The following is a 13,512-nucleotide window of genomic DNA, read 5'->3' on the forward strand; positions in this document are numbered from 1 at the left end:
CCTTCCCGCCCCTTGTGTGCCAGCATCTCACCTCCAGTCCACAGATGGGCCAATTCATACTAATGCTTGCTGGTTACTGTCTGCGATTTGTCTGTGCACGTGGAGGTACAATTTGTTGTCATCCTCTGTGCCCAAGTTCGTCCTCCAGAAGCCAAGAATATCAGGCCATGCAGAGGCTGCTGGAGGCAAGAAAGAGAGGAGATGGAGAGAAAAGTCTTTGACTCTTTCCAAACTACAGAGAGGATTTAAACCAGTTAGACCCAGCTGACAATGCTAACTGACTCGGACAAAACTTTTCCTTGGGGGAGTGCTCGTGACACCCCTGAAGGACATTTCCTTTTCTGCTGTGACTTTGAAGCATATGGAGTGTGCACAGAGAGACCTGGCTCAGCTCTGCTTGGTGGATCCAGATGTCTTGGAAGAGCACCCCAAAGACATCAGCAGTAATGAGAATTGTGCCACATGTGGCTGGGTTTGCTTCAGTGATGTGTACACCAAGGCTTGAGCTCCCACCGTTGCCAGTTTTCTGACTGCAGCTTTCTTGGGGCCCAACCACCATCAGTATTATGTGTTCTCCTCATGAGAACATAATCCACTCGCTCAGTTTAAAGCCATTTTACTTGGAATTATTAGTCATCAGACCTCCGTCTCTACACAGGCTTCTCTGTTGCTTTCAAGTCAGCTTTTCTGGAAATGGGTTTTGTAGGATATTGTCATGGGTAATTAATTGATAGATCCTCCACAGAGGGAAAAAACAGTTCCATTTTTTGGAAAGGTATTGATTCAGTGAGTTCTTGTTTTTTGACTAATTGGCTAGAGTAGAAGTTGGCTGTGCGCTACCACGAAACTGTTCTCAGTAATTTTGCCACCTACTGAAAGGTCTCTCTTGGCTCTTTCCCCCACAGCGACTATGGGTATGAGCGACACAGCAATGGTCAGTGTCTGCCAGCATTTTGGTTCAATCCGTCTTCTCTGTCAAAGGACTGCAGCTTAGGACAGAGTTATCTCAACAGTACTGGGTGAGTGTCTGAGGTGGTTGACCTCTGCTGTTTTGCAGCCGGTGTTAAACTTACAGAATTATGTCTGATTGAAGACCGGGCCTTTTTCATTACAGCACGATGTGTTTGGTTTTGTTCATGTTAGTAATGCAGCACAGATTTGTATTAATAGTGCAATTTTCATCTGAGAATAAGACCTCAGTTGCAAATAAAGACACAAAACAGGTTCCTTGGATGTAAACGATGATGATAATCCATAAATTCCTTCACTTTTTGATACTTTATTTCAGAACTATTTCTGTGAAGCTACCTTTCCCCCTTACTGCAGCTCTGTGAAGAGGGCCAAGTAAATATTTCATAGGTGCATTTCCTAGCGAACAAAGAAGCTCACTGACTTTTCAAGAGCACACTGCTGTTAGTTGAAACATGTTTCATTTTCTTCCTCTGTCCAGTCTTGACATGTTTAGGGCATGCATTCTGATCTTTATACATATGGAATCAGATTCTAAAAGTTTGTGTTTAATGTTTTGTGTTGTAGAGCTTATCCAATATTATTTAAGAAATACCATAAAAGAGAAAACATTTCGTGACTTTTCCATAAGTGGGGTTGATGTTTATAGACTTTAAAAATATTATGTGGAACTCAATTCAAACAATATGTAAAAAGACATCTTTGAGCCATTTGGAGAAATGGAATATGGTGTGGTGATTAGGTGACGTATTAATCAGGGATCCCCAGAGAAAGAGAACCAATAGGAGATCATATAGATATAGAGATATAATATATAGATATAGATATAGATATAGATATAGATATAGATATAGATATAGATATAGATATATAGATAGATTCATTATAAGGAATTGGATCACATGATTATGGAAGTGGCAAGTCCAGGTCCCAAGATCTGCAAAGGAACTTGGCAAGCTGGACACCAAGGAGAGCTGATGGTTTGTTTCTAGTCCAAGTCTGAAGGCAGGAGAACCAGGAAAGCTGATGGTGTAGGTCTGTCTAAAGGCCAGAAGGCTCAAAACCCGGGAGGAGCCAGTATTTCAGCATGAGTGTGAAGGCAGAAGAAAGGCAAATTTCCAGCTTGAAGACAGTCAGGCAGAAAGAATTCCCTCTTGCTCAGGAAAGGGTAAGCCTTTTCTGCTATTGAGGCATTCAGCATACTGGACAAGGCCCACCCACCCTGGGAGAGCAATCTGCTTTACTCTATCTACCATTTTGAATGCTAAGCTCATCAGTAACAGCCCTCACAGAATCATGCTGAACAATGTTTGACCGAATACCTGAGCACCCATGGCTGAGTCAAATTGACACATAAACTTATCTATCACAGGTGATATTATATTTATCTAAATAATAAATATTTATATTATATTATATTATATTAACCAAATATAGTTATATATTTGGGTGTGATAATGGTATTTTGGTTTGGCTAAATAAAAAAAAAAGAAAAGAAACCTTATCTTTTATTTATTTATTTATTTGTCAGAGAGAGAAAGAGAGAGCACAAGCAGGGGAACAGCAGGCGGAGCAGGCAGAGGGAGAAGCAGGCTCCCCACTGAGCAGGGAGCCCTAGGCAGGACTCCATCCCAGGACTCTGGAATCACGACCTGAGCTGAAGGCAGACACTTAACTGACTGGGCCACCCAGGTTCCCCAAAACCTTATCTTTTAAAGATACATGATGTGTGACATTTGTTTCAAAATGTTAAAAAAAAGCAGGTATCAAAAATGTTTGAAAATGAATTAATGGGGGGCAGAGGTATTTATTATACTCTTTCCTCTCATTTGTGCATATTTGAAAATCCTGATCTTAAAACATGAAAAAGAGAGGAACTAAGGAAGGAAGGGGGAGAGGGGGAGGCCTCACCAGCATGCCTGTCCCACTTGAAAATTGCTCTTCTCATTTCTCATGCCAGCTGCAGGGCAGAGGTGAGGATGTCCACATTTCCATTTGTGTGCTTCTGTATTTGAAATGCTTAAAAAGTTTTTTAATGAAGAAAACAATTACCATAATAGCATTACTGCTCTTCTAAAGGAGGGAAACAGCGCAGACTTGTACCCTCAAATGTTCTTATCTCTGAGGTTAGGGATTCCTAGAACTTCTGAATATAGGAATAAGCTGTGATCGGTGAGGCCTTCAGCGTGCAGCACTCTGGGAACACCCGAAAGGGGGCTGCTGAAATGAGTACATTTAATGGTGAAGGAGCGCCGGAGAACTGTTTTATTACTTGCACGCACCGGCATGTTTAGACAATGTAAAGGGCAGTAGGAACCCCTAACGCTAGTTTCTGAGTTCATTTTTTTTTCTCACTAATTCAGTCAAGGAAGTTATATCATGTTCTCTCTGGTACTGATGAGGGGAGGTCCCAGTACAGAGGGGTCTAAATTATTCTACATGCTGCTCAAGTCACTGGAAGAAGGCAGAGTGTAGGCAGTGACCCTCTTCAGCAATTGAGAATACACACACACACACACACACACACACACACACACACACACACCATTATAGGCTACCCTTAAACAGGTTTCCCCATTCCTTTGGTAAACTTTGTATGTGAAATTCAAGTAAACCCTGACTTCTATAAAATAAAACATCAAAAATGATTAAATCATAATAAGTAATCTATGCAATGGGATTTTTCATCTATGCCCTATAAAATTAAAATTTCAGTTAAAAATGTGATTCAGCAGGAAGTGTCCACGTATATAAATGTTTGTCAATGAGTGAAGTTTATTAATCACGGAATCACAGGCATTATTCCCTAGGTCTCACCTCCCCTCTTGGAGACTTGTTCATATAAGTGGGTATTACATGATAGCGTCTGACCCAAAAAACTTTTTGTTAAGTTACCACATCTACTGGTTTCATCCACTCCATTCAGACTTTTTCCAGAAAAGCATCCACCTCAGCGAGTGAGCTTGTGTGAAGAGGAGATATGATCAACTCCAGCCATCGGCAGGTAGGGTAAGTGCCTTGCTCTCAAAAGCAAGGTGCTCACCAGTGGAGGAGTGACAGGGCCCTGTGGGCTAAAGGTGGGGGAAGAGTGTGAATAGTAACCCCACTGATCAGCATATTGCCTCCCCGTACCTTCTGCATTAAGAACAAGAAGACCTTTAGCTGGTACAGGTGCCTGAAATCATCTTCAAAGAAGGCCTCATCCCATCAAATTCCTGTTTACTGTGTCCGTAGCCAACTGAAAAGTTGGCAAGAGGTAAAGTATAGATGAAATTGGAAAAGAACGCAGTGTCCCTCCAGCCCTTCACCCCAGAAGCCCCGCTGGCTATGTGTGGACTCAGTGGCATTTCTCGAGCAGACTCAGTATTTAATGTTGTAGCCACTCTGCTGCTGCCATCAAACATTTGGCTTTTCACTGAAAAATATTTACTTACGGAAGAAGTATATACATATGTTTTCTGTTTTAAAAAACCGATTTAGATCATCACCCATATCTTGCCCCCTTTCCCTGCACAACTGTGATCTCTTCGGTATGCATGCTTCCAGACACTTTGCGTTTGCCAGCAAAGAATTATGCCAAGAAAAAACATACAAAATTAATTTGGGAGGTTGTTCTTACATGTCATTTCCTACTAGATATATTATTTTCCTATTTTGCTTTTCATTCAGAAATGTATCTTAAACAACTTTCTAAGACAGAGTATATAGGACTATCTTCCATCTAGTTTCTTTTAATTTGAGAGTATTAAAACTCCTGGTATTGCTTCGTCATCCCATCGTGGATATTTGGGTTATTTTCTATTTTCTGCTGTTATTAACAATGTTGCAATCAACATCCTATACCATAATAATTGTTATAAAAACACACAAAGATAATTGGATTCTCTTTTGGCAATTAGAAGTGTTTCTGCTAACTTGTAAAGCAAATCCCACCCAGCCAACTGCTTACTTCTTAGACCTGAGGATCCAGGCACACCAAATATTTCCCCAGAAGGATTAAAACACTAGCTTCCGGTTCACAGACTGCCAGGAGTCCCACACATTACAGATTCATTTGTATTAACTGCCGTCCTCCTTTAAAACACAAATGCCAATAGATTCTCTAAGGGAAAGCTGAGTGGGATTTCCCAAAGTAACAAAGTAAGGAAGATCCCTTCAGACGAAAGGAGTAAGAGATGATCAAGCTGAAAGGGTCACCTGACGCCAGTGCCTGGAAGTCCATGATAGACTAAGGAGTCACCGTGCACCCTCAGTCTCTCCCCTGTCAGCTCTAGCCACCCGCGGCCATCCTGTGCTCTGTCAGAACGGATCCTATGTTGGCATCAGGCCGGGATGAAGTGCAGAGGAATCACAGGGCAAGGTCAGCCTGCGAATGAGAACATCCGTCAGTTGTACTCCCCAGGCGCCTCTCTTGCTTCACCACACCCCTTCCAGCAGAGCCCATGTGCCAACATGCATCAGAACTTGAACTTTTGAAAGGGTCTATTGTACGACCGCCCCTTGTCGGTGAAGTTTAACAAGCAAATCTCCCAGCAGCACCTCCTGAGAGTTTGGTTCAAAGCATGCAGGTAAACCTTCCTTTTCCTTTTATTTTTGTAATACGTCACCTTACAAATGGTTATGGTTGCCTTTACGGTCACCTTATCGCCCTGTATATATAGCAGTGTTCACAGGTTTGCTTACTTCACCAGAATGGAGAAAGTCTAGCATCGGTTATTATTATGCCTGACGGAAATACTATTTTTGGGAGACGCCAAAATTTTTATCAGCTACACTGTATAGACATGAACAGTCACACCTTTTGTTTTAGTCCTTGGCCAGGTCTTAGAAAAGACAGGTGGAATAAGAGCTGAAATGAGTGCAAAGTGTTCCTCCAGGTGGCTGGCGCTACCTGTCCTTGGTCCTTGGTCCAGTGGCGTCTGATTTCTAAGGTTCATACCATGGAACCACATGTGAGCAAAGTTCTGCCACGTTCTCCACTGTAAGCTCCCTGCCTCTTTTCACCCTTTGCCCTCATACCTTCCCCACGCCAGTTCATGGAAAGCCAGGAGGCCGATAGGGAGGCCACAGCAGGAAGTGAAATATAAAGGGGATGTTTTGTCTGGTGAAAAACAGAAGTATTTTAGAATGAAACAAGTAAGGGTTTTAAATGACTTCTGCCATTTACTGTTATCTTAGCAAATGGCTTCCTTTCTTTGAGCCTTCACCTCTTAATCTATAAAATTTTGCTATCTGCTCTTGGGGTTTGACTTAAATACGGCACTGTATATAAAGCATGTAGCCCAGTGCCTGGCGGATAGTAGTCACTTTGCAAAATGCAGATACCGTCACCAGTAGTCATCGAAGGGCTCCTCTAGAGTGAAGGAAAAAAGAGGGGAGACATTGTTTTATTATGTATCTGTAGTCCCGACATTTATTTGACCCTTAATAGTCACCGCAACACTGAGAGCTAGGACATATTTAATCTAAGCTCCTGTTTTTTTGTCTATAAAACAAACAATCACCTGCATACACTCATAAAGTTCCATGATTAAAAACTACTAGGCATCAAAACATGTGTGCGTCCCTCTCTACCACTCAAGGCAGATAACACATTTACCTGATTAGTGAACAAGTTCCTTTGGTCCAAATAGAATAAAATCAGTATTCATTCATGTATTTTCTTGCCTTTCAGTGCTGAAATTACCCGAAATTTGTTTCTCTTTGTTTTTCCATCTGTGTCTATAAATATCTCAGTTTGCACACACACAAAGCACAGTCTCTAGTTGTACATATATATGGTTAAATCTTGTTTATACGGTTTTGGATCCAGGGAACATGCTGCAAATTTAAGTTGCTAAATTAACTAGGACATTGCTTGTTTCATGCCAACCGTAAAAGATTCTGTAAATATAAAATAAAGTGGGCATTGGGCTGGTTTATTATAAGAAACCGAGATAATCTTCTCAAGGGACAGATTTCTTCTTGCTATTAAGCTAGAGATATTTCTAGATGTGTTAAAAGAAAAAAAAGTATGTGTATAGAAATTTCTGTCTGTGGAGTTTCTTTTGAGAAGCCATTAATCCCTCCTAAAAGAATGTACAATGACAGCTCTTACCATTCCTCAGCGTTAGTTTCTTAATATACTACAAAGATATTGGGAGGCTTAAAAAAAGATTTTTAGCATTAATTTTTAACATTAATTCAGTATCTGTAAGAACATTTAGTGGGTTTGGGGAGATTTATATATATATGTGTGTGTGTGTGTGTGTGTGTGTGTGTGTGTGTGTGTGTATACACACACATATATAAATTCTAGCTAAATAGTTAACTCCATACTATCGACATACATTTGGAATGTTTTAAAAATGCTTTCTAGACACATACTCCTTTCTGTATCTGCCATGAGAACACTTAGACCCTGGCTAACCCGCCATTGCCCTAGAGTTGCTATTTCCAGGGGCTTTGAGGGCTGTGGTCTTTTCCCAGATGACCCCGCTCCTTTACCTGGAGGCGATTTTATGTTCAGTCTGATCTGCTCAGCAAGATTTTTCAGTGTGCGTCATGGAGAATAATCGGTCTAAAAGTGGTGTATGTGTTTACAGTCCCCAGAAAGGAAACCACTTGCATAATTTACAGACTCAACACGGCAGGGGCCTGTGTAGAGGTTCTCTAGCAAAGAGCCATGCAGTGTCACAGCAGACACTCAATAAAGGGTTGTGGCTATGAAGTTGACTCTTGAGAGCACCTTGCTTAGATGTGGTTTTCCATGTTTTCAGGGGATGACATTATTGGGTCGGAAAATGAAGAAGAAGGTAAATGTCGCTGTGTGGAGGCCTGGTTCCTCATGCAGCTGTTGTTGCCCACATCAGTGGTATTGGCGTTAGGGATTCTTATCCAGGTGGTATGGCATGGTGTCAAGAGACACCAAACTCAATCCAGAGGCCCAGAGCTGCTGATCACCTCCCGTGTAACCTTGGCAAACTCTAAATATCTACTTTTATTTACGTGAAAAAAGGAGGGGTTGTATTGGATGATCTCTGCTATCCCTTCAGACTCTGATGTGTCCATGACCAATTTGAATTGATTCAGTATTAGGATTCCTAGGACTGCAGGTGCTCAAAAAAAGGAAGATTTCTTTATATAATTAATTTTCCCTTCACCTAGTTTCCTCCTGTGGTCTCCTAATCCCAAGTCCTGAGAACTGTTCCTTTGAAGAGAGAAACTCAGAGGACCTGCTCAGTCAGCCATGGAACCACATTATTTCCGAATGTTGGTGTTAAGGCTACACACAGGGTTTTTTGTTGTTGTTGAAACATGGGCACATTGGGGCTAGGAAGATTTTAAGTCTCAGTCATACACTGTCCCTTCTTTATTCCTAAGGCTTGCTCCATTTTTTGTTTTGTTGAGGGTTGTAACACAGCACTTTTCCCTTGAAAGCAAAGGCACATAGTGCAATCTAAGAAAATAAACCATTTAAATTCTTCACATTGTGAGCACAAACGAGGGACACCATAGCTCAGTGACGGTAAGACCTGCCTCGCTTCAAGAAGACCTACAGTCCCAGCTCTAGCTTGGTCATGACATGAGGTAACTACTCTAAAAAGGGAAGAGACAACTTCACAGAGAAACATGAATTCTAAGCTGATTTTTAAAGAATGAATAAAAGCTTGACAGGAGGAAAGAATATCCCAGAAAGCATGAACCGCACAAGAAAAAAGAAGGCATGTAAGCTTGAGTGTGGCTTGGGCTCAGGAAGCATGTTGGGAAAGAGCTGAAGCTGGGAAAATGCACTGAGAGATAGCGGACTGTACTTAAAACTTTAACTTGGGGGCACCTGGGTGGCTCAGCCGTTTTAGTGTCTGCCTTTGGCTCAGGTCATGATCCCCGGGTCCTGGATTGAGTCCTGCATCAGGCTCCCAGGTCCGCAGGGAACCTCCTCCTCCCTCTCCCTCTGCCCCTCTTCCCTGCTCGTACACTCTCTCTCTCTCTATCTCTCGCTCTGCACTCTCTCCCAAATAAATCTTTAAAAGAAACAAACAAAAAACCTTTAACTTGACACTCTGTGAATAAGCCCACAAGAAGTTGTGAATGAGTCTAAGAAAAATTGACATGGTCCGGTTTAATCTTAAAATAATCTTGGCAATAAGAGTGCCATTTCTCTTTTCTGGAAACTTGCTGTATAATAGCAAGTTCATGTTTAATACTTTAAATACTAACTTTTTAGCTAATACTGATATTTTAATATTTATTAAGTTTCTAACAATGCACCACACATTAGGCTAAGCCCTTTTGAATGCAGTATCTCATTTAATCCTCCCAAGAATGTTATTGAAAAGATTCTATAATTGTCCCTATTTGACAAGCAGAGAACCCAAGCATTAGAGAAAGTTTGGGTAGGTGCCCAGGTTCATCCAGTAAGTGCCTGAATTTAAACTCAGGCAGTTTGATTCTACGACACTAGTTTTAACCACCAGGGCAGTGGTCTTTAATTCTGGACGCACACAAAATCACCAGGGGAACTTAGAACAAAAACAAAAACACACTAATGCCCAGAATTCTCAATTAAATCATAATTTAATTAATTCTCAATTAAATCAAGACTTCTGGGAGCAGGATCTTGGCATCCATTTATTTTAAAAGTGACTGCAAGTGAGTCTAAAGGACAGACAGGGTTGGGATCTACTGAGCCTAGACTATACTGTCACCGTAACTTAGAGTGAAGAGTCATAAACATCCATATTCTACCACCACCCCAAAATTACAAGAGAAACAAACAAACAAAAAAACCCTACTGAGTAGTAAAATCACAGACTATGATGACTTTCGTGGCTTTTTTCCAGTGTTACACTCACAGAGAATATCTGTGGCCTTCATCTGTGTTAAGACTGGCAGGAAGCACAGAAGAAAAATCAAAGAAGGTGGGGGTAAAAAAGAAAAGATGACAAAGGGGTTTCAAGATGGGAAGGAAGAGAATGGTTGAAGTTGGGGCTGTTGAAGTAGTAAGACTCTACTGATGAGCGGTCGGTAATATCAAAGGCACATTTGCAGGATGTTTCCTTTTCGGTAATTGTACAAAGACTCCCTTGCCATTACGAAGCACTTTTCTTCTTGGCAGATTGAAGAATGCTTTACCAACGAAATGCATCCCAGTAATACTCAGAGCTTAGGTCCAACGTAATCATAAGTTGCCTTGTTATTATGGAGGTAGCAGCCCCATTTAATAACATATTAAATGCATTATTCATTTATGTAACTCAGACCCAGGGACAGCTGCTGGGATGAAAATAGAACCATTCTGTAATGCAAAAAGCAGGTGTGTGCTTACTTGAGTAAATGAACTCTGTATTTCTGCACAATTTTCTTCTAAATTTCAGGGACAGGTCTGGGTAGGGCTAATGCGATGCCATTTTCATCCAGGAAATAAAATGGTTTCAGAATGCTTTTTAATGAGCATTTTTTAAAAAAATTACCAACAGTCTTCTCTGTGGCAGAATCCCAGGGGGGATGGATTCGTGCTTAGGATTTAAGCAGAACTGTTGCTGCAGGATTCAGGAAAGCCTGGGGCCATGACTGGTCAGAAGAGCGACAAACAAAAGGAATGTACTCTAGCTGATGATGCCTGTAGTGACGGTGAGCCCGTGCCTCTAGAGCCGCTCGCCAAGACAGTCACAGGTGTGCTTGGATGCTAAGTGATTAAAAATCAAACCTGCCTTTAGTTTGCATGGCGCCTTGCCTCTGAAGCAGGCAGGGAGTTTCTGATGCGCAAACTCACTGGGATGCCTTAATTACTCTGTGACATTGCTGGTCATTCTCTTGCTGCCATTGCTGGTACCAGAATGTCAGCATTCTCCAATGATGACACCTTTTTTTATTTTTCCCCTTCTCTCTCCCACCTGCCATTATTTTCTCTGTTAATCAGCATGCACTCATAAGCACCTACAATGGATTTACTTAAATAGTAGATGGAATGATCTTAAACATGCGCAGACTAGATAATGACCAATGGAACAGGTAGGGATCCTAGTGCAGGAGCAGAGAGTTCCAGGCTGCCTTTTGGGCTGGGTGTTAAGCCCTTAGTTGCTGGATTGTGAGGCAAAGCAGGGACTCCGAAGGTAAGGATTAGTCACAGCTGGTTCATGAGTGAGGTGCTTGAAGGGTTTGGGGACAGTAGTAATAACCAACTGCTGTGCAGATATTTCAACCTTTAAAATGACACCAGTCATGCCAGTGTGGACCTCCTGATTCTCAGCTTTGCATGTCCCCAGGGACAAGGACACCCTCAAGGAACTTAAAAGTGCATAGTCACACACAGGAAGAAAATCGTACAAGGCATAAATGGGTTCCTATCAATAAATTACAGGAACGGTTTAAGAGTTTAGAGGAGGGACAATCTCATTCCTTTGAAAGAGCCAGTACAGTGATGGTGAAGAGTGGATATTCTAGAGACAAGTTGTCTGGGGTCCTGACTGGGTGATCTTGAGAAAACTGCTTAACTTCTGTGAATCTTAATTTCTTCATCTGTATATTGAGAATAATAATACCTTCCTTAAGCGGAACAGTTCCGGGTATTTTGAAGATAAGTGACAAAAGTCATGTTAAGAACTTAGCACAAGGGCCAATATAGTACATATTCTCTACATATGAACTTCTTACTATTTCAGTTAATATCTTACTACCTCAGTCAGGAAAGGACAGAGGAGAGAAGCTCTAACTTAAAGTGGAAGCTTTAGGCAACTGATAGAGCATGTAGGAAGACATAGAAGCAGAAAGAGCAAAAGAAAATACTTCTCAAAAGGCTTGAAAGAGAGGTTTGACTAGGGCAGATGAGCTTTTTGGTGAGAAGGAATTCAGAGATGTAGTGCAGTTAGCTTGTGGAGGGCTTCATGGACAAGATTATGGGGTTTATGACTTATCCTAAGGACGTTTGGAAGCCGTGAAGGTTATGAACAGGTAGGAGAAATAATATTAAATAAAAATAACTGGCAACATTTCATAAGCACTTGCTAATCGTCAGGGCAGTTTTAAATACTCTGTGTACATTAATCTATTTAATTTATATAATTACCCTATGAGGTGAATTAAATATTAATAATTGACCTTATAGTGATCCATAGAGTTCAAAGTACTTTCCCAGACAGTATTTAATTTGACTTTCTCAGCCATGCTCTTAGGTAGTCAATCCCAAGACTCAGGGACTGAGGAAAGGACATTGGCCAGATTTGAAGGAGTTGGAAAACTATAGCCTGCAGGTCAAATGTGGCACACTGCCAGTATCTGTAAATAAAGTTTTACTGACACCCAGCTGTCTCCATTCTTTTGCACATAATCTGTGTCCACTTTCGTGCTCCAACAAGGAGTTGAATACTTGTGACAAAGACCATATAGTTGGCAAAGCTGAATATTTCTTGTCTAGCCCTTTACATTAAAAGTTTCTCAACTTCTGGTCTAGAAGAGTGGAAAGACCTTAGACTTCACTTCCACTTTGAACTTCACCACTCACTCTAGGTAAGTAGGCTTGGGAAATCTGATGTATGAGTTCACAGAGTGGTTACTGTGGACCCCACACAAAAGGATGATGAACAGGTGACATGGAAGCTCAAAGTCCTAAAACCACAGATTCTGGTTTATTATGACTCCGATAAATTGCGTTGGACAAATTTGTAGAATAATCCTTTTTTTTTCCCTATTAAAGCTAAAATAAGAAGAAATAAGCAAAAGAGGAGGGAAGATTTACTCAATCTGCGGACTGGTCTCCTTAATATATTTAGGCAATATAGTCCCTCATAAAATATTGAGTAGAAACTATCAAATTTAGCCAACCTTCTGTACAAAACTATTACCGTAGCATCCTCTGTGGGGTCTAATGTTAAATCACATATTCCATAACAGTCTTTGTCTGAATTGCAAATTCCCTTGCAATATATAGTACTCATTCTAACCCTCAGTTATGTAGCCTTTGAAGTGTCTCCTGGATTATCCACATGTATCTCTTCAAGACTATAAACATAGTGAGGGCCAGGACCATGCCTTCTGCTGTGCATTCCCCATAGCTGTGAAGCAAAATGATTCATTGAGTGGCTGACAAAGAATTCTCTTAAAGTGCTAACAGTAGGTGTAATATGTTACTCTGACAATTTGTCTTTCTGTTGGGTACTTTGTATGAATTAGCTCTAGTCCTTGTAGTTCTCTGTGGCTCTCCAGGCTACACGGTAGTAGGTCCAGCTTAAAAAATTGGGAGTGATCTGAATTGTAATGAGCTGAATTACATCTTGAGCTTTTCTCCATGTAGGTATAGGAAAGTGGTTTCCAATAACTGCACAGACGGAGTGAGAGAACAGTACACTGCCAAACCGCAGAAGTGTCCCGGGAAGGCCCCGCGGGGGCTGCGCATCGTCACTGCTGATGGAAAGTTGACAGCGGAGCAAGGGCACAATGTTACTCTTATGGTGCAGCTGGAAGAGGTAGGACCAGATCCCCAACCACTTTATCTTCTAGGGCCAATGATTTTTCCTAGGAAATCAGATTTACATATTTTTGTTTTGTTTAATTTTTTTTTTTTAT

At 41.2% G+C, this 13,512-nt stretch overlaps 1 protein-coding gene across 3 annotated transcripts in view; it reads left to right on the plus strand.

The window, feature by feature from the left end:
• Positions 1-13,512, plus strand: part of SORCS1 (sortilin related VPS10 domain containing receptor 1) — a 483,063-nt gene that overhangs the window by 403,345 nt on the left and 66,206 nt on the right. For all 3 annotated transcript variants that reach the window (XM_044382096.3, XM_057308722.1, XM_044382097.3), the window contains exons 17-18: positions 906-1,019; positions 13,241-13,412. In XM_044382096.3, coding sequence (XP_044238031.1) covers positions 906-1,019; positions 13,241-13,412 — 286 coding nt within the window. The remainder of the gene's footprint in view (positions 1-905; positions 1,020-13,240; positions 13,413-13,512) is intronic.

Source organism: Ursus arctos, unplaced genomic scaffold (genome assembly GCF_023065955.2).
Source record: "Ursus arctos isolate Adak ecotype North America unplaced genomic scaffold, UrsArc2.0 scaffold_7, whole genome shotgun sequence".
Lineage (NCBI taxonomy): Eukaryota > Metazoa > Chordata > Mammalia > Carnivora > Ursidae > Ursus > Ursus arctos.